The sequence below is a fragment of the Mobula hypostoma genome, chromosome 29 (assembly GCF_963921235.1).
Source record: "Mobula hypostoma chromosome 29, sMobHyp1.1, whole genome shotgun sequence".
Taxonomy (NCBI): Eukaryota; Metazoa; Chordata; class Chondrichthyes; order Myliobatiformes; family Myliobatidae; genus Mobula; species Mobula hypostoma.
The window spans coordinates 5092051-5113866 of record NC_086125.1 but is presented as its reverse complement, the minus strand read 5'-3'; the positions used below and the strand labels follow the sequence as shown (position 1 = coordinate 5113866).

General features: G+C 47.2%; 1 protein-coding gene across 1 annotated transcript in view; it reads right to left on the bottom strand.

Moving 5' to 3' along the window:
* Positions 1–21816, bottom strand: part of man2b1 (mannosidase, alpha, class 2B, member 1) — a 61896-nt gene that overhangs the window by 14611 nt on the left and 25469 nt on the right. The window contains exons 7-18 of the mRNA XM_063035876.1: positions 21333–21449; positions 20345–20427; positions 17705–17825; positions 14476–14554; positions 11326–11435; positions 9558–9665; positions 8696–8812; positions 8155–8364; positions 7018–7115; positions 5475–5592; positions 2090–2208; positions 1131–1232 (exon numbers count right to left, since the gene is read on the bottom strand). Coding sequence (XP_062891946.1) covers positions 1131–1232; positions 2090–2208; positions 5475–5592; positions 7018–7115; positions 8155–8364; positions 8696–8812; positions 9558–9665; positions 11326–11435; positions 14476–14554; positions 17705–17825; positions 20345–20427; positions 21333–21449 — 1382 coding nt within the window. The remainder of the gene's footprint in view (positions 1–1130; positions 1233–2089; positions 2209–5474; positions 5593–7017; positions 7116–8154; positions 8365–8695; positions 8813–9557; positions 9666–11325; positions 11436–14475; positions 14555–17704; positions 17826–20344; positions 20428–21332; positions 21450–21816) is intronic.

The following is a 21816-nucleotide window of genomic DNA, read 5'->3' as shown; positions in this document are numbered from 1 at the left end:
GACTTGTTGCAAATTCCACAGATTCACCATCCTCTGGCTAAAGAAATTCCTCATCTTCATTCTAAATGGACGCCCCTCTATTCTGAGGCTGTGTCCTCTGGTCTTAGACTTCCCCCAACATCGCAAAACATCTCATCCACCACAAGGTCTCATGTTCCGATGAATGAAGTCCTAATCTGCCCACCCTCTATAACCCAGGCCCTCCAGCCCTTGTAAACCTCCTTCACATTGTTTCTTGGCCATACATTGTAACAAACTGTGGGGTCACAGGCAGGTTCGAAGTGGATCCTTTGTCAAACACAGCACAGTGGAGATCTCACCATCTCACTGCAGTGACGTAACACGCAACGGTGAACTGCAGAGCGACCACAGCTGTCAGCTGAGGGAGCAATCCACTACTTCACCAAAAGGCGACAAGCCCATCTTTTCCCCTCCTAATAAGCAAGCCTTTATGAAAGAGGAACAGAAAGGTTGACAGGGTAAAGAAAGTGTATGGTGTCTCGGCTTTCATGAATTGGGGGATTGAGTTCAACTGCCGTGAGGTAGCATTGCAGCTCTATAAAACGCTGGCCACAGTTGGAATATTGTCTTCAGTTCTGTAGGAATGATGTGGAAGCTTTAGAGAAGGTTGTTACCTGGACTAGAGGGCATGTCTTATGTGGGGGGGGGGCACTGACAGAGGTAATTTTTTTTAAACACGGAGAGTGGTGGGTACATGGAGCACCCTGCTTTGAGGGGGGGGGGAATAGCACAGGCAGGCACATTAGGGATGTTTAAGCAACTCTTCGGTAAGTGGATGATGGAGAAGCGGAGGGTAATGTCGGAAGGAAGGGTTAGATTGACCTTAAGAGCAGGTTAACAGGTGGGCTGAAGGGCTTGTATTGTGCTGTAATGTTCTATGAAACTGCTGGAAAATACTCAGCAGCTCAAGACAGAGAAATGGTTAACATTTCATGAGGACCTGGCAAAGATAGAAAAGAAGGTTTAAGTGGCATAGAGAACCAAGGGAAATTCTGGTAACGTACTGGGTAAAGCCTCAGGGACTCGGCTCTCCCACTCTGTTCTCTGAAGGTCAGCGTCGAGATTACTAATCGCCAGTTTACAAATAGGATTCTCAGTTGACGTTTTACCTTCGTTGGAGGATTTCTCTCCCGTTGGAATCGGTGTAAAAAGTTCCGCCTGTTTTTAAGGGCATGTCAAAACGGCTGATGACTTCTTTGCCAAGTAGATCACTAAAAGCAAGGAGCAATACGTTTAGCTCACGCAAAATGCCGGAAGACCTCAGCGCGTCAGGAAGCATATAAACAGCCGACGTTTTGGAAGGATCGTTGGAGACCTGAGTCACCCCAACCACAAACTGTTCCGGCTGCGACCATCCGGGAAACGGTACCGCAGCTTAAAAGCCAGGACCAACAGACTCCAGGCAGCTTCTTCCACCAGGCCATCAGACTGATTAATTCATACTGACGCAACTGTATTTCTATGTTATATTGACTAGCCTGTTGTACATAATATTACCAATTACTATAATTGCACATTTAGAGATGTAATGTAAAGATTTTTACTCATGTATATGAAGGATGTAAGAAATAAAGTCAATTCAATTCGGCAGGATTGGAAAGGAAGGGGTAAGCCGGTGGGGGAGGGGAAAGGGTACACACTGGTAGGTTATAGGTGAGGTGAGGTGAGTGGGTGAGGGATGAAGTGTGAAACTGGCAGGGGACAGGTGGAAGAGAGGCGCAGAATCTCGTGTTAAAAAATGGCACGTTTAATTTCCTGTTTTCCCTTCTGATCCCACCAGGGGGCTCAGTGAGAGATTTCTATGAACTGAGAATATCGAAATGTCCAATGGTGCTTTAAAAGTAGGAAGACCAGTATTTCAAGATGGTTGTTCCTATAAACCTTTTGTGTATGAACTCTTATTAGCTCAGTACAAATTGGAGCAAAACACAGTCTGAAAGTCCAGCACACTGTTTGTCCACTCATTCCCCCTCTCCCTGACCCAGGGTGCTCTGTCCATTCTCCCAGTGACCCCACAACTCCCCCTGTGGAACCAGTGTGCCTTTAGACAGGAACCCATGGTACTCACTGCACAGGAATCGGTCCAACGGTCCATTCTAGTTCCAGAAACTTCTGATTTTTGTACAGCCTGACTACTTGTGAGCACCACGAGGAGAAGTTCTGGTAAACCTCCTGAAATAGCTCAGTCTGTGAAGTGGACGGATGAAGAGGAATGCTTTAAATCTGGTCACCCATCTCCCCTGCTGTTCCAGCTCCCCACCCGGCTGGACTAACTTTGTGCGGATTCACACTGTGTCGCTGAGGCGCCGGCTACTTAACCCATTGCTTATTATTAATCCTTTAAACCCAAGGAATGGAATAAAGTAATCAGCACATCCTTCAGAGTGAGAGAAGAGGAAAATATCCAGTCTGGGATGACATGACCCACTGTCGCTGATCTTGGTACATGAAGACCGAGAAGGTCGCTGCTTTATCTGGGACACCGCGGAGGTTCTGGCGCAGGCAAACACAAAGCAGGCACAAGAATTATTATTTTTTTTTTAAGAAGCCCGATTCTCCTCTAATAACTCCGTAAATAAACATATTGAAATAGACGTCACCTGTGAACCCCCTAACAGCCAAAGAAATGGGAGCCAATAGAATTCAAAGGTCAATGAAGGGGTAGCCAATCAGGACTGAGGCAAGGGAACAGGGGTCTATATAAACGCAAGCACCCCCAGAGAGAAACACCAACAAATACGCACTGAGGATGTCATCTTGACGGTGATGAAACATCTGCAAGCTAATTGCCAAGTTTGGCGAGCACCACAATATTAAACGCCTCCACCCTGAGCCACCAATTTTCACCACCATCCTAAAGACTGTGTTAATTCTCCACAGCAGCACTAGGGGACGACCGCAGTACAGGAGGTGCTGTCCCTTGCATGGCGTATTAAACCCTATCTGCTGTCTCTCAGGCAGACGCAAATGATCCCAAAGCAATCTAGTTTTACAGAGAGACCTGTATACCATGGAAACCGACCCAGCTCAACTTCTAATCTTGGGGAGACCAAAGGGCAGGCACACCGTTAATAGCAGAACCCTTAAATGTGTTGATGTATTGTGGGAACTTGGGGTATTCCAGAAGGGAGAGAGGCAGGAGAAAGGAGATTATAGGCCAGTGAGTCTGACGGGGTTTGGGAAGATGTTGGAGTCAATTGTTAAGGATGTAGTTTTGAGGTACTTGGAGGCACATGATAAATAGGCCACAGTCAGCATGGGTTCCTCAAAGGAAAATCTTGCCTGGCAAATCTGTTCAAATTCTTTGAACAAATAAAAAGCAAGATAGACAAAGGAGAATTGATAGGTGTTGTGTGCTTGGATTTTCAGTAGGTCTTTAACAAGGTGCCACACATGAGGCTGCTTAACAAGCTATGAGCCCATGGTATTACAGGAAAGATTCTAGCATGGATATAACAGAGGCTGATTGGCAGGAGGCAGAGAATGGGAATGAAGGGAGCCTTTTCCGGTTGGCTGCTGGTGACTAGTGGTGTCCTACAGGGTTCTGTTTTGGGACCACTTCTTTTTATGTTTATATCAATTATTTGGATGGCAGAATTGATGGCTTTATTTTAAAGTTTGCGGACAATACAAAGATAGGTGGAGAGGCAGGTAGTTTTGAGGAAGTACAGAAGGACTGAGACAGATTTGGAAAATGGACAAAGAAATGGCAAATGGAATACAGTTGTGGGAAGTGTATGGTCATGCACTTTGGTAGAAAAAATGAAAGGGCTGACTATTTTCTAAATGGAAAAATCAGAGGCACAAAGGGACTTGGGAGTCCTTGTGCAGGATTCCCTGAGGGTTAATTTACAAGTTGAATCAATGGTGAGGCAGACAAATGTGATGTTAGCATTTATTTCAAGAGGACTAGAATATAAAAGCAAGGATATAATCTTGAGGCTTTATAAAGCACTGGTGAGGCCTCACTTGCGAGCAGTTTTGGGCCCCTCATCTTAGAAAGGATTCAAAGGGGGTTCAGGAAAATGATTCTGGGATGGAATGGCTCGTCATATGAAGAACATTTGATGGTTCTGGGCCTGCACTCATTGAAGTTTAGAAGAATGAGGGTGATCTCATTGAAACCTATCGAATGTTGAAAGGCCTCGATAGGGTGGATGTGGAGAGGATGTTTCCTGTGGTGGGCGCGTCTAAGGCCGGAGGACACAGCTCGGAATAGAGGGGTGTCGTTTTGGAACAGAGTTGAGGAGGAATTTATTAGGCCACAGGGTGGTGAATCTGTGGAATTCATTGCTATGGGCGGCCGAGGAGGACAAGTCATTGGGTATATTTAAGGCAGAGGTTAATAGGTTCTTGACTGATCAGGGCATGAAGGGATACGGGGAGAAGGCGGGAGATTGGGGCTGACAGGGAAAATAGATCAGCCATGATGAAATGGCAGAGCAGACTCGATGAGCCAAATGGCCTAATTCTGCTCCTATATCTTATGGTCTTATTACAGATCTCTAAAAGTGGTTCTGCAGATTGATGGAGTGGTAGAGAGGCGTACAACATGATCGCCTTTATTCGTTAACAAATTGATTTCATGACCCAGGATGTTGTAGATTTATTACAGTCTGGTTAGGCAGCATCTGGAGTACTGCATTCAATTCTAGTTCCCCGCCACCATCCCCATCCCCCATTGTATGAAGGATGTGAAGGTTTTGGGGAGGGTGCAGAAGAGGTTTACCAGGATACTGCCTTGATTAGAGGGCATGTGCTGTGGGGGAGAGCTTGGACAAATTTGGGTTGTGTTCTGGAGACTGAGGGGAGATCTGATAAATGTTTATAGCATTATGGGAGGCAGAGATAAGAGTAGACAGCCGATATTTCTCCCCCAGGGTCAAAATGCCTAATAACGAAGCGCAAGCATTTCAGATAGGAGGAGCAAGCTTTTCTTTAAGATCAGAGAGTGGAGGGTGCCTGGAATGCAGAGCCAGGGTCAGTGGTGGAGGCAGGTATGACAGAAGCAATTGAGAGGCTCTTGGGGACAGTGGGCTTGTGAATGTGCGGAGAATGGAGGGATATGGACACTGCGTGGCAGGAGGGATTAGTTTAGTTGGGCGGTTAACTGGTAGTTTAATTGGATCATTGTGGACTGAAGGGGCTGTTCCTGTGCTGGACTGTTGCACGAATGCCCAGCTGGACAATTTGCCCACCCAAGCTAGTCCCATTTTGTGAGGAGAGCAGTAGGCTTTACCCAACGTACCGGTCGGTACCTTTCCCTCAAATGCCATCACTTAAAAGCAATTACATTGGCTATTGTGGCATCACATTATCTACACATCATTTCCCATCTCCCTCATACAGCACAGCCCCAACCCTAGTCAAATCCTTGACACAGCAACGTTTTCCATTCAGCACCTGCCTTGCTGCTCCTCCTTATATCACGCACGCCAGTGCCTGGACTGTACCTGCACGGTGTACGTCTTCACATTCTTAGACATTGTTGCTGGTTCCTCTTGGTAGGGCCTGAAAATGTAGGCACCCGAGGCTTGTAAGCTCACCTCGTCGCCTACGCTGGCACGGTACCTGTCCGAAACACAGCAAAAGTATAGGGTCAACAATAATACCGATCAGATAAAAACTCTTCAAAACTGGAATCCAAATACTGTCGTCCTAAGCATGGTTACTTTCACTGGTGGTCCCCCCCTAAGCACACCCAATCCCCTCTCAGCAGCCCATCAATCAGCTCCTTTCCACTTCTCCGCCATCTCCACCTCAGCTCTCTTATTTGGTCCCTTGCTTTCCCAACATCACCTGCAACCCTTTGTTGCCCCCACCTATCACTTCCCAGTCTCTCTCGCCATCGCCATCCCTTCCTCCCTCCCTCCCCATCTGACTCCATTTCCCAATCACACTCTCCTCACCTGGATCCACTTATCACTTGCCAGATCTTGCTACTTTCCCCTTCTTTCCACTGGCCATCTCCTCCTACTCATTTTTTTTCCCACCACTCTTGATGAAGGTCTCGACCCAAAACATCAACTATCGTTTGCCTCCACAGATGATGCCCACCCTGCTGAGTTCTTCCAGTTTGTTTTATTTACTTCAGATTCCAGCATCTAAATCTCCTGCTTATCTCTGTAATCTGCTCCAAAATACTGGCGTCCCACAGTCCATGGACCTCTGGCTATCCTGAATTTAATAGAGGTTCCCAACCTTTTTTTATGCCATTAATTGAGGGTCTGTGAACCCTAGGATGGGAATCCCTTAGAACAGTGGTCCCCAACCTCCAGGCCGCGGACCGATACATTGCCGTGAGGAGTGCAGCGGTAGCCAGAATGCACCCAGCACATCTTTAAGAAAAGAGCCAAAATAAACAAGCTAATTAATTAGATGCTGCCCGGCACATGAATGTCGGCCCAAATCAGAGGCGATTGCCAATTGTGTCGCCTCTGATCTGGACCAACATTTATGTGCCGGGCGGCACCTAATTAGTTAGCTTGTTTATTTCGGCTTTCTTCTTAAAGATGTGCTGGATGCGTTCTGGCCACCGCAGTAATGTATTGGTCCGCGGCCCGGAGGTTGGGGACCACTGCCTTAGAAGACTGAGAAGTTTGCGCAGATTTGGCGCGTCATCTAAAACTTTGACAACTTTCACTACATATGAACCATGGAAACAGCACTACCCAAGAACAGAAAAGTCTACACACGGCCCAGTCCGTCACAGGGGAAAGCCTCAGCACCACTGAGCACACCTACAAGGAATGCTGACTCAAGAAAATGTTACTTCACTAACCTCAACTCTGAACTGATTCCACAACCTATGGACTGTCTGCCCCCTCTCCCTGTCTCTCTACTCGCAATTTGTCAGTCAGTTTGCTGTGGCTTAGTTTCCAAGGTGCTGCTTCAGAGGAATCTATTGTTAATTCGTACGGAGGGAGAGTTCCCTGCACGAGGTTAACAGTAAACTTAATACAGAGGGTGAGAGCTCCCTGCATGAAGGTCACTTACCAGTAGAAATTTTGCGTAACGGGCAGAGAGAGATTCTTGTGCAAGTTCTCAATTGCACTGATCAGACCGGTGTTCTGGTCAAATAACACTCGGACGTACTGCATGAGGAGGAAAGAAAAGTAACATTTGCAGTCTTTGTCACAGTGCTATACTGCCCGGGTGACGGGGACAGGGTTTAACAGGTGGGTACAGTTGGTACCATGGAGCCGAGGAGTGTGGGTCGCCAGAACTGAAAGGAACCAAAGTTGCCGGAGTGCAGAAAAGATGAGGGCAATTACATACAGACGAGGGTGCTGAGATACAGACGAGGGCGATTTGGAAGCTGTGTGGGTCAGAGGATAACCCGATCCACGCTTTAGTTCCCCCGTCCTCACTCACAGTTCTCTCAGTAAAGACGACCTAACGCACCCAGAGGGGGCGGCATTGAGCGGGTGACCAGAAAGTCACCCCAGGGTTGGGGCAGGAACTCAGAAAAGGCCGTCTTACATTAAGCACCCAAAGATGATAGAGGACGCAGGACATAGAAGACTACAGCACAGTACAGGCCCTGCCGCTCACAATGTGCTGATCTTCCAGCCCACTCTAAGATCATCCAACTCCTCCCTCCTGCATTGCCCTCCGTTTTCTATCACCCATCATCTCAGATCCCGATGAATCTGCCTCTACCTTCACCCCCTACAGGGATTTCCACTCACCACTGTGTGAAAAAAAGACACCGGACATCCCCCCACATCCCTTCAATCGCCTTAAAATTATGCCCTCTGGTATTAACCATTTCCACCCTGGGAAAATGTCTCACGCTGTCCACTCCATCAATGCCTCTTATCTTATACAGCTCTATCAAGTCACTCCTCACCGCCCCCCCCCCCGTCACTCCAAAGAGAAAAGTTTCATCTCACTCAACCTGTGAGGAGATTTCTTTTGTATTAAGTCACAAATGCACAGAGAGCAGTTTCAATAAAACAAAGTGCATTTGGGGAAAAATTGAAACAGTGACGATAATTTCTTGTAGCAAGGTTCAAGTTAACCCTCCAAAGTCAAGGCACTGTGCCGAGAACCAACCCGCTCACTGCCCAGGAAACTTCAACCCCAGCATCGGCAGCTCAGTAAACGTCCCCAAGGGAAGATGCTGCTTACCTCATTTTTAATAGACAGGGCATCCCTTTTCCCACCCTGATGCTTGCTTGGCGGTCTGACCAGTCTGTGGAACGTGAACCTTTCCGGCTTCCTGGACACACTGTAAGTTGCAAAACCTAAAGCCGGAAGCCGGGCCTCAAACACCAGCTCGTTCACCACGTAGCCCCGGTCCTTTCGCACCGCTTTCGTGAAAGCTGACACAGCAACAACCTGGTGGGGCAGGGAGGGGGCGGGAAGGTGGGGAGGGGAGGCGGGAACATAGGATGGAGGGGCAGGAGGTACGGGGGGGGCAGGAATGTCGGAGGGTGGGCCGGGAGGGTTGGGAATGTTGGGGGATTTGATACACACACACAAAACAGAAGAATTATAAATAAGTTTCTACATCATTGACATTCTAATTTTGTGATATGATGCCCCAGCAGGTCCATGAGGAAGCTGCTAAAAGCAGGAGTTATCCAATAGCAAGTTTGATACATTACTGGCAAACAAAGTTGATCACAAGGCCAAGAATTTCTCACTAGTCACTTCAGATTTGCGTTACCTGGTTTTGCACTGAGCTGCCTTCCGGATCAGAGACTACATAGCTTGAGCCATTGACAGGTAGTCGCACGTATGTTCTCACTGCCCTGGCCAAAGGATTGTACAGAGTGACTGTGAACTGGTCAGAGAGAATGGTTAGCAATGAACCTTCGATACAAAGCAACCCCTCACTTTCCAATTCCCACTTACCCTCAGCAACTTATTGGAAAATCCCGCAACATGCACACCAGATTTATCATCACTGTCGTCTGAGAATCTTCACTGATCCCTGATCCATCAGACTGTTTACCCAACATTCCCAACCCTCCTCCACTCCCACCCCTTCCTGTTGGATAAGCGAGTATCACCTGCTTTCCCAGCACAGCTCTGGGCGTGTTGGCCATTAACGCAAAAGGCACATCGACACAGATGTGATAAGTGAATCCAAATCTGAATCCATCACCTTCCTTTCCCATCACAAACTCAATTCCCAGTCCTGTGAAACCATCCCTTGAAACTAACACAGACTGGTACCAATGTGGTTATCCTCGACACCAGCCTGAGGCTTGAATTAATACTGGTGCCAGCCAACCCCAAGGTCACCCATTTCCAACTCTGTAACATTAACCCAACTCTTTTGCCTTGGCTCATCAGCAGGTCTTGCCTTGGTTACCTGCACACCTTGGCCGTTGCAAGACTGCCCTAGCCAATCACCCTCATTCCATGCTCCATGACTCCGTGGTCTACAAACTAACTCACACCAAGTGTCTTCCACCCAACAGCTGTGCTCTCTGACCTACACCAGCTCCTCAGAATTGGATTGGATGGCAAGGGGGAAGAATGGGGAGGAGCTCCAAGGACATATCAAGTTGCAAAGAACTTACACTGTCAAGCTCTTCGATTTGAGGACAGACACTAATATTGAGCTTGCTACAGAAGACAAAATTCTGCTTGGATCCGCTGAGACTTGAGAGGGCATTACTAATAAGCACCTGAAAACAAAATGGCAGCACATTAGCAAACCCCATCCTACCTGATCATTAAGTGACGCAAAGGAAGAACTTTGACCAGAAAACGGACTCTTAATATTTATTGGAGGATGGCACGTTTAGTGTAATGTTATTACGGTGCCAGTGACCTGGGTTCATAGAACATAGAATAGTACAGCACATTACAGGCCTTTTGGCCCACAATGTTGTGCCGACCCTCAAACCCTGCCTCCCATATAACCCCCCACCTTAAATTCCTCCATATACCTGTCTAGTAGTCTCTTAAACTTCACGAGTGTATCTGCCTCCACCACTGACTCAGGCAGTGCATTCCACGCACCAACCACTCTCTGAGTAAAAAACCTTCCTCTAATACCCCCCTTGAACTTCCCACCCCTTATCTTAAAGCCATGTCCCCTTGTATTGAGCAGTGGTGCCCTGGGGAAGAGGCGCTGGCTATCCACTCTATCTATTCCTCTTATTATCTTGTACACCTCTATCGTGTCTCCTTTCATCCTCCTTCTCTCCAAAGAGTAAAGCCCTAGCTCCCTTAATCTCTGATCATAATGCATCCTCTCTAAACCAAGCAGCATCCTGGTAAATCTCCTCTGTACCCTTTCCAATGCTTCCACATCCTTCCTATAGTGAGGTGACCAGAACTGAAGGTGCGAGGAAAATCTGAAGAAAACGAGACTACAGATGCAGGAATGTAGATTAAAAAACATCAGAACACTAGAAGTAACCGGTGTGTTGAGCAGAATCTACGGAGGCAAAAGGTGCACAACAATATTTTGGGTTGAGACTGCATCAGGGCTGAGGGGAAAGATAACCAGTGTGTGGGGGCAACAGGGAGAGATTGGGGCAGAGGTTGCTTATGACAAACATCTTCCTGTCTCTGTCCCATTCCTCCCCCTTATTACTGGTAGGATGGGATTACGATGGGCTGAATGGCCTCTTTCACTGTTGTAAGAAAATATGAAAATGGGTATGGAATATATTGTGGACTTCGGGAAGGGTAAGACGAGGGAACACAAAGCAATTCTCAAAGAGGGATCAGAAGTGGAAAGAGTGAGCAACTTCAAATTCCTGGGTGTCAATATCTCTGAGGATCTAACCTGGGCCCAACGTATCGATGCAGCTACAAAGAAAGTACGACAGCAGCTGTATTTCATTGGGATTCAAAGTGATTTGGTATGTCACCAAAAACACTCGCACATTTCTACAGCTGTACCCTGGAGAGCATTCTGACTGGGACATCACCGTCTGGTATTGGCGGGGTGGGGGGTCATGGGCACTAGTCTCCGTACTATCCAGGGCATCTTCAAGGAGCAATGCCTCAGAAAGGTGGCGTCCATCATTAAGGACCCCCACCACCCAGGCCAGGCCTTGTTCTCATTGCTACCATCAGGGAGGAGGTACAGAATCCTGAAGACGCACACTCAACGATTCAGGAACAGCTTCTTCCCCTCTGAACCCATGAACACCACCTCACTACTTTTTTATTTCTATTTTTGCTCTACTATTTAACATATATATTCAGTGTTTTTTTTCTATTATTATGTATTGCATTGTACTGCTGCAGCAAAGTTATCACATTTCACGTCATATGCCGGCGATATTATTCCCGACTCTGACTCTGATGTTGGGGAAGCGCCTCTCGTACCTCACACTGATCCCAACCTTTGGAGAGTCTCTTGGCGTAGTCATACGCAACGTGCTGTTTCTCCGTCCCAGAGACCGCATCGTGGTGCTGAGCCACCCCCATCGCCTTCCCTAAATCCAACAACAGCATTAGTGGGTGATCACAGGGCAGTTCTTAAACTGACAGACGGCAAAGAACCCGAGAGTCAAATGGATCAATTTAGTATCAGAGAATGTATACAACCTGAGATTCTTACTCTTCACAGACGTTCATGAAACAAGATCCCCATAGAATGAATGATAACAACAACAGAACCCGTCACCTGTCTCCTCCAGTAACAGAAACCCGTCCTCCTCAGTCACAGAGATAAACTCGGAGCTATCCCTTCCTGTACCAGTTGCACCTGCCTGTGACTCTCGGCTCCAGTCTGGAAACATTGCACTGGAATCCAAACCCACTCCCAGGAACCAAGATTCTCCTGGTGACTGCCTGGGTTTCCTCCGGGTGTTCCGGCTCCCTCTCACATTCCAAGATGTGCACGGATACGCAAGTATATCATTAATAGCTTGGAGAAGGGAGCAGAGTGCAAGGTCTCCAAGCCAAATGAAACTCTTCTAGTTTCCTCCTACGGCAGCATATACTTTGTTAAATGAAGCCTGAGCAACACCCAACACAACTGTAACAGTTCTGTCTAGTTTCAACCTCCAACCCTTTTGCATAAAGGCCGCCTGCACCTTCATGCCAACATTGTGTCCCTCTGGACTCCACACTTCTGCAGTCTCTCTCCATCGAGATAACTGTCTGCATTTTGATTCCCTCTGCTGAAATGCACGACCTCACACTAAAGTCCAATGGCCCAACTTTTGCCCACTCAACCTATCCACGTCCCAGTGTAGAATCCAAATACCCTCATTGCAACATGCCCTCTCAATCATTATTTTGTCATCAGCAAGCTGAGATGAGATAATCATTCATACTTCTTCCCATTCTGATGTCTGGTCTGAACAACAACTGAACCCCTTGACCATGTCTGCTTTCTTTTATGCATTGAGTTGCTGCCACCTGATTGGTTAATTAAATATTTGCATTAATGAGATGAACAGACATACCTAATAAAGTGGCCACTGAGCGTATGTAGTGAATAGGTAAGGGTCAAGACTGATGCTTAAGGATTCCAGTCTGAAAGGTACTCCTTAACTGTGACTCCGTCTCCTCTGTTATCCACATCAACACACCTCCCCCAATATCTCATCTTCCCCTGGTACTTTATCAAATGCCTTCTTTCAATCCAAATACACTACATCTACAAACTCCCCTCTGAAGCTGAGTAGAGACACATCCATAGATCTTGAATAATGTAATTAGCTTGGCAGGTCAGCCATTCCATTACTTGGTCAGTATGGAAAGTTTGGGCAGAAGGGGCTGTTTCCTTACCGTATCCGAATGGTGGAGCCATTGGGAGGACTCCCACCCACCCTGTTTATTACTAGCCCACCAACAGTAACGGAAACTTGGGACCCTGGGAGTCAACACGTCCCTCTGCAGCCGGACCTTTGACCTCCTGACCAACAGGACACAATCAGTAAGGATAGGCAGCGGTACCTCTGCCATGATTATTCTAAACACTGGTGCTCCACGAGGTTGTGTCCTCAGCCCTCTACTCTACTCCCTGGAGACTCACAACCCTGTGGACACATTCTACTCTAACTCCACTGACACCTCCCCTATCTCGAATAACGACGAGTCGCATTGGCTTCAGAGAGGGGGGTGGTGCACAAGCTTCTGGTGGAACTAATCCCAAATGCCTATACTTGATCCATCTCCCTCTAGTCCACGTTCATGTCTTTGAACTTCAGTTAATGGTAGGGCCCATGGCATAAAAAACGTTGGGAACCCATGGTCTAACAGCTTCTTAAACACCAGTATTGTGTCTGCTCCCACCACTTCCCCTGACAATCTATTCCTAACACCCACAAAAATAAATGCCCTCCCCCACATCTCCTTTAAACTTTCTGCCCTCACTTTAAACCCACACTCTCTGGTATTTGACATGTCTACCTCAGGAAAGAGACATGACTACCCATCTCATAGCTTTGTACAGCTTTCGGGTCTTCCCTCAGCCACTGAGAAAGTGACCCAAGTATGTCCAACCTCTCCTTATAAGATCATACTCTCTAATCCAACAAATATCTTAGGGAGTTCAGTTGGGGTGCGCACACTCCTGTTAAAGTGTGTAATGCTGAGGTTGAGAGAGTTGACAGCTTCAAGTCCTGAGGTGTGAACATCAATAGACAATCCTGGTCCTACCACGCTGATGTCACAAAGTTCACCAACGCTTCTAGTTCCTCATGAGGATAAATCAATTTGACATGTCTCTGTTGATCCTTAACAATTTTTTACCAGTGCACCAAAGAAAGCACCTCATCTGGATGCCTAACTGCTCAGCAAGTGGCTGTGAGAAACCGCAGAGAGTTGTGGACAGCTCAGGGCTTCTTGGAAACCAGCCTCTACCGTCGTTCTTGCTGCCTCAGTAAAGCAGCCACCAGCGTAATTGAAAGCACCGCCCATCCGGCCATCTCTCCCAACGGGCAGAAATACAAAAGCCTGAAAACAGGTATCATGCTTGGGATGGCACGGTAGTGTAGTGGTTAGCACATTGCTTTACAGTACCAGCGACCCAGGTTCAATTCCTGCTGCTGCCTGTGAGAGCTCGTATGTTCTCCTTGTGCCTGTGTGGGTTTCCTCCGGGTGCTCCGGTTTCCTCCCACAGTCCAAAGACGTACTGTTTGGTAGGTTAATTGGTCATTGTGAACTGTCCTGTGATTAGGCTGGGGTTAAATCGGGTGTTTGAAGGGCCGGGAGGGACTATTCCACACTGAATTCCAATAATTTTTTTTAAAAAATCAGGCTCAAAGACTGCTTTTATAAGACTCTTGAACAAACATTTGTACGATAAAATGAACTCTTGACCAAACAATCTACCTCATTATAATCTTGAACATTATTGTTTAACTGCACTACACCTGCTCGGTAGCTTTAACATTTTATTCTGCATTGTTATTGTTCCACTTTGTGCTACCTCAATGCACTGTGTAACGATTTGACTGGTATGTAAGACAAGCTTTCCACTGTACCTTGGTACAGGTGACAACAGTAAACCACCGCACTTACTCAGCACAGAGCTGTCTCCAACACCATACGGGCCGTTACGAGCGTGCGAAGCCGCCAGGACCTCCAGCTGATTGCAGATCTGTGAAGGAATGGACACAGTAACTTTCCGACCGGAGAACATCTCCAGTTTGCTCAGTACAGGCTCCAGGATCTCCCCTACATGGCTGACCTTACATAACACTGAGCTCCTGATAGCTCCAGTGACTTCTCAAAGTTCAAAGTTAGCTCATTATCAAAGTACATACATGTTACTACCCCGAGATTCATTCTTTTTCAGGCATTTGCAGGAAAATAAAGAAATAGAGCAGAATATACAAAGGACATACATAAACAAAGACCCATATGGACAGCCAATGTGCAATAGGAGACAGACTATGCAAATAATAATACTGAGAACATGAGTTGTCAAAGAGTCCTTGAACCGGAGTCTGTAGTTTGTGGAATCAGTTCAGAGTTGAGGTGAGTGAAGTTTTCCACTCCGGTTCAGGAGCCTGATGGTTGTGGGGTGAGAACTGTTCCTGATCCTGGTGGTGTGGGACCCGAGGCTTCTCTACCTCCTACTCAATGCTGCCCTGGATGGCAGCTGTCTTTGATGATGGATGATGCTCTCCTGTGGTAGCACTCCATGTAAATGTGCTCAGTCTGGGGACAGCCTTACCGGTGATGGACTGGGCTGTATCCATCACTTCCCGGAGTCTTTTCCGGTCCGTTGCTTGGGTTTAGTTGCAACCTCTGCCACTGTCCATGAGGAGTTTCCATGTTATACTGGACAAAGAGTCATGGAAAGATACAGGCTGTTTGCCCCAACGGGTTCATGCTGACCATCAAACTCCATTTGCACTCTAGCAACTTAATCCCACTTGGTTCCCCTCCCACCTTCCCGTAAAAGCCCCGGATTATCTCACTCACCTACAACACTGGGGGCAATTTACAACAGCCAGATAACTTACCAGTCCCCACGCCTCTGGGACATGGGAAGAAACCAGAGCACCCGGAGGAAACCTACACAGTCACGGGGGGGAAGGTGCAAACTCCACACAGACAGTACAGGAGGTCGGGATCAAACCGGGGTCTCTGGTGCTGACAATTCCATCAGATGTTCCAGCTCCACCCCAGGTCCTACAGACTTGTGACCGCCAGGTGAAATGGCCTCAGCAAATTCCCCCTTGTGTAGGTGGAGGGATCTCAGGGAGAGTGGTGTGAGCTGGCATAGATTTGACAGGCTGAATGGCCTCCATTATTATAATAAAGAGGTTTACCAGGATGCTGCCTGGTGTAGAGGGCGTGTACCATCATGAGAGGCCAGAGAAACTTCGATTGTTTTCTTTGGACTAGCAGAGGCAGAGGGGGTCTGACAGAAGTTTGTAAGATTATGAGAGGCATAGGCAGAGAGTATCTGGTTTCCAGTGTAGAAATGTCTAATACCAGAGGGCATGCATTGAAGGTGAGGGGGAGCAAGTTTTCTTTACTCAGAGTGGTGGATGTCTGGAATGCACTGCTGTGTGTGGTGATAGAGGCAAACACATTAGAGACTTATAGGAGACATTTGGATAGGGTCGTGGATGTAAGGGAGATGGAAGGATATGGACAAGGTGCCAATTGCGTCGCCTCTGATCTGGGCCAACATTTACGTGCTGGGCGGCACCTAATTAACTAGCTTGTTTATTTCGGCTTTTTTCTTAAAGATGTGTTGGGTGCGTCCTGGCTACCGCTGCATTCTCCGAGGATTGGTATCAGTTCGCTGCCCGGAGGTTGGGGACCACTGCACCACCCCAACCTCCGACGACTCAGCCTAACCCATCATCATCAGTGTGCTCGGCGCTGCCTTCCCGATTCCGGTAAGTGATACTACACTCTACATACATTATTTCTACTTTATATAGGCTGTGTATTTTTATGTGTTATTTGGCATGATTTGGCAGCTTCATAGCTTAGAGGTTACTGGAGAGAGTGTTTCTGTCGAGAGCGCTTGCGTGAGATTTTCACTGCGGAGAACAGTGTGGCGATGATTGTAGAGAAATATTTCTACTTTATGTAGGCTGTGTATTTATCATATCATTCCTGCTTTTACTGTATGTTATTGTTATTTTAGGTTTTATGTGTTATTTGGCATGATTTGGTAGGTTATTTTCTGGGTCTGCGAACGCTCACATATTTTTTCCATATATATAAATGGTAATTACTTCTTCGCTTTACGACATTCCGGCTTACGAACCATTTCATAGGAACGCTCTACCTTCAGATGGCGGGAGAAACCTGTACTCCTATTTCATGAATGTTTCCAATTCACTTTACAATTAGCCTCCCTCTGTGTTGCACCTTCAACACAGCAAAGTGCTTCACAGAAACATCTTCAATCAAGAGCATAATGGTGTCATGACAGTTACTAGTCCAATGACTCAACATGCTGGGCTATTGATTTAAATGCACAAGATCAAATCTAACCACAGCTGAAGACTTTAAAAATCGATCAAATTAAAATATTTAAATAAATCTGTGATTGAAATATAAAGCCAATCCCAGGAATGGGAAGTTGGGAGAACACACGAATCTTCAGTGAACAGTCAGTACTGGAAGGGGTGAGCAGTTTCAAGTCCCTGGGCATTAACATCTCAGAGGAACTATTCTGGGCCCAACACGATGGCACAATCATGACGAAGGCTCACCAGTGACTCTACTTCATATGGAGCTTGAGGAGATTTGGTATATCACCAAAGGTTCCGGCAAACTTCATACAGATGTACAGTGGAGAGTGTTCTGACTGGGTGCATCACTGCCTGGCTTCGAGGCTCCAATGCACAGGGACACAAGAGGCTGCAGACTGAGCCAGCTCTATCTCAGGCACAAGCCCCCCAATCACCTTCAACAGGCAGTGTCTCAAGAAGGTGGCATCTGTCGTTAAGGACCCCATCATCAGGGAGGAGGTACAGGAGCCTGAAAACCCACACTCAGCATCTTAGGAACAGGTTCTCCCCCCACTTTGCCAATGGTCCATGAACACTACCTCACTGTTCCACTTGTTCCAAGTCTGGAGACAAGGACAAAACCTTCACCAGCAGGGGTGGGGTGGGGGGGGGGGGTGATGTACGTTATGGAATTGGATATGGGTGTGCTACTTGGGGCCAAACTCAGAACGGTCTCTCGTCCCCAGATGAAACTCTTCAGCTTCAAATTGGGACCAGTGTCCTGGGTCCAAAGGTTAGACCCGGTACATACAAATCCTACCCACTTGTAGGAAGTTGTTGCTCATCCTCTCGTATCGCTTCAGAGCGGGTCGGCTGGTGAAGTAACCTGTCCAGAACTGGTGGGGACCGTCTGCATATGGGAAGAAGTCATCAGTCTTGACCAACCTGCGGAAAGGGGGATGAAGACTGCAGTTATACGCTGCCTCTCGCATCATGCAGTGATCTTGTCATCGCTTACAATGTATTTTCAATATTTTTATTTCTTTAATTTGTACAAAGCCAGCAATGTGAGGGAAGAATGTGCTGACTTATAACAACCTTGTGTAGGATCAGTGCCATGTTTGTGTTGCTGGTCTACTGATCCTGAAACGGGTTCACATCCCCATCTGCGTTTCACAATTGAATCTAATTTTACTGATAGCGAAGTGGAACAAGGGGATATTTGTAAACCACTTCCTGTTTTCACTATTGCCCAGCAGAGATCCGGTGTCCCTATGTGATTTCATGTAACTCCAGCCCCAACTTTCTGACCCCGAGGTTGTTTTGTAAAAGAGTTCAGCAGAGCTATCACTTCAGGAGCAACCGGGGGCTGACAATAAACGCTGACGTTGGCAGTGATGCTGTGTCTTGTGAACTGGTGAAAGGCCACAGCATTAGTGTACCATAATAAAACATAAAACAGAAGAGGAGCAGGCCACCTGGCCCATAATAATGTGCCAATCATGATGCCAAATGAAACTAATCCCATCTGCCAGCACTTGATCCCACGCTCTCTGTTCCACACTCGAGTGTTGGTCTACCAGCCTCCTAAACAGCGGTCTTGTATCTTCTCCCACCACTTGCCCTGACAGTCTATTCCAAAGACCCACCACTCTCCCTGTAAAAAAATAAATGCCCTCCCACACATCTCCTTCAAACTTTCCCCCCTCAACTTAAACCTACACTCCCTAGTATTTAACGTTTCCACCCCAGGGAAGAGACATGACTACCTATCCTAGCAGAGCCTCTCTTAACTTTGTACAGCTTTCAGATCTTCCCTAGTCTCTGATGCTTCAGAGAAAATGACCCAAGTTTGTCCAATGTCCTGATGAACCTCTTTTGCACCCTCTCCAAAGCCTCCACATCCTTCCTGCAAAGGGGTGACCGGAAGTGAACACAGTTCATTCGTCATGTGGCATGTCATGTGACATGTCATGTGACACGGATAAGCATTCTCTTTCTGTGACCGTGATTGCTCTTGGCAAACTTTTCTGCAGAAGTGCTTTGCCATTGTCTTCTTCTGGGCAGTGTCTTTACAAGACGGGTAATGCCAGCCATCATTATTGCTTTTCAGAGATTGTCCGCCTGGCGTCAGTGGTCACGTAACCAGGACCTGTGATCTGCACCGGCTGCTCGTACAACCATCCACCACCTGCTCCAATGGCTTCACTTGACCCTGATCAGGAGGCTAAGCACGTGTTACACCTTGCCCAAGGCTTGTAAGGTTTTAAGATTCATTTAATATCAGAGAATGTATACAGTATACAACCTGAAATTCTTGCTCTTCACAGACATCCAGAAAACAGGAGACCCCATGGAATGAATGATAGAAACACAGAAGCCCCGAATCCCCCCCACCCTTCACACAAGCAGCAGCAAAGCATTAAACCCCGCTCCACATGCACTGACCACCTACCAGGCACTTTCAGAGAACTACGGATCTGTACCCCAAGACCTCTCTGTCCGCAGTGCAAGCTCTGTAACCTGTGCTGGGTACATCTTCTGCGCTGGTTGTCACCCTCAGTGGCCACTTTATTAGGTACACCTGCTCGCCAATGCAAATGTCCAACCAGCCAATCCTGTGACAGCAACTCAATGCCGACACGGACAAGGGGTTCAGTCGTCATTCAGACCAAACGTTGGACGGGGAAGAAGTGTGATCTCAGTTACTTTGACTGTGGAATTACTGTTCGTAGATGGGGCAGTTTCAGTATCTCAGAAACTGTTGATCTCCCGTGGTTTTCACATACAACAGTCTCTGGAGTTTATAGAGAATGGTGCAATTAGAAAAAAAACATCCAGTAGGCGGCAGTTCTGTGGGTGAAAATGCCTTGTAAGTGAGAGAGGTCGGAGGAGAACTGTCAGACTGGTTCTGTCTGACAGGAAGTAACCTCAGATATGCATGTGTTACTACAATGGTGTGCAGAAAAAACAGAAAAACATTTCTGAATGCACGACGCATCAAACCTTGAAGTGGACGGGCTACGTCAGCAGATGACCTTGTATGTACACCCAGTGGCCACTTTATGAGCTACTTCCCACACCAATGAAGTTCTCACTGTGTGTATAATCTATGGCGTTCAGGATACAGTTCTCCAAAGCGTAAACACAACCCCGGATTTAAAAAGAAAACAACACACGCGGGGTTCAGTGTGAGTGCTGGGATGTGCGGAGAGAACAAGGGACTTCGAGTTGCCAAAGTTCCCCAGTGTTCAGCTTTCCTCACCTTGTGCCTGAACCAACGAGAGGCTGATCAAGGAGTTGAGTAATCAACATCAATACTTTCCATTTACAAACTACTTGATCTTTACCCGATGAGTGATTCTTGCTCAAGGCTTCTGTGGCCTACACATCCATGGGTCTGTAAGGAGTTCAATGCTTTCAAGAGTGAGGGGAGGTGGTTAGAAAAACAGCCCGAAACTCACCAGGTGAGATTTGCCTTGTTTAACTCCTGTAGGTAGCAGGAAGGTGTGGAGTAGAGCACGTTGACATTGCTCCCTTTACTTTGCTGTCAATAAACAAATCGAGAGGTTCCAGTGAACGTACTTATCGAATGCACAAAGATGTTCTAACACGCTAAGCCCACCAGCTGCCTGAGTACTCCCAGCAAACTGATGACCTCACAGGGTCTCCAACATCAATTCCAGTCCAGGCCAAGGACATTGGAGACAATTATGCCCGTCTGGTAACGGCAGACTAGTTTCCCAAAGCACATTCTCAACACATCCAAAAGCATTGGCCATCAGCCTTTGGAACATAGTGAGCAATTTTGAGCCCCGTATCCAAGGAAAGTTGTGCTGGCCCTGGAGTGGCTCAGAATGATCCTGGGAGTGAAAGGCTTGATATCTCTGCGCCTGTGCTCAGAGCAGTTTGGAAAGATGAGGAGGATCTCATCGAAACCTACCAAACACTGATAGGTCCCAGACAGAGTGGATGTGGAGAGATGTTTCCATTAGTGGGAGCGTCTCAGATCTAAGGGCACAACCCAGGAATGAAGGGACATTCCTTTCAAACTAAGAGATGGAATTTCTTATGCTAGAGGGTGGTGAGTCTATGGTTCCTGGCACAACCCAGGAATGAAGGGACATTCCTTTCAAACTAAGAGATGGAATTTCTTATGCTAGAGGGTGGTGAGTCTATGGAATTTGTTGCCACAGAAGGCTGTGTAGGCCAAGTCACTGGGTGTGCATTTTAAAACAGAGATTCATAGGTTCTTGATTCCTAAGGGAGTTAAGGGTAGAGGCCTGAAGGTTGAGTCTGCGATCTGGGCCAGGGTCTGGAGGTTGGAGACCCAACGTCTGAGAGTCCAGGGCCAAGGACCAGAGGCGGCCTGTCCTGTGTGTGCCAGCGATAATTAAAGCCGACTCTAAATCAGAAATCTGAATAAGCCCGCAAATGCGCCGGAGACATTACCTCGGCGTTCACGTGTTTGATGAGTTTATCCATGTTCTTGTACCACATGTCTGCATCTTGAAACTGGAAATCTGATCCCATGGTCATGATGATGTGCTTGGTTCTGTAGTGCTTGGCCTTAAAATGCAGGACAGAAATACTCCATTAAAACATTCATTCACAATCACACCAAAACACCCCAAAAGCCCTGGAGAGTTTCAGACCTGCTGTCTCCTGGGAACAGCAACACCGCCTGGGGCTCACCTACTTCTCGACTGTACACTCGACTTGATTTCGAGCTCTCGGATTGTCTGATCTCCGGAAGGTGGGATTCCCCTGGCTGTGGAGTGCGTCTGACTGAATATTTACCCTCACAAGCGTGCTTGACAAGTAAGCCGAAACTGCTCAGTGCACACTTGGGAGTGTGAGACAAGAAAACTTTATAAGGAATGCTGTTCGATTCAAAGTTTTTACCAAAGTTATCTAAAGGATAGAGGCATTAATG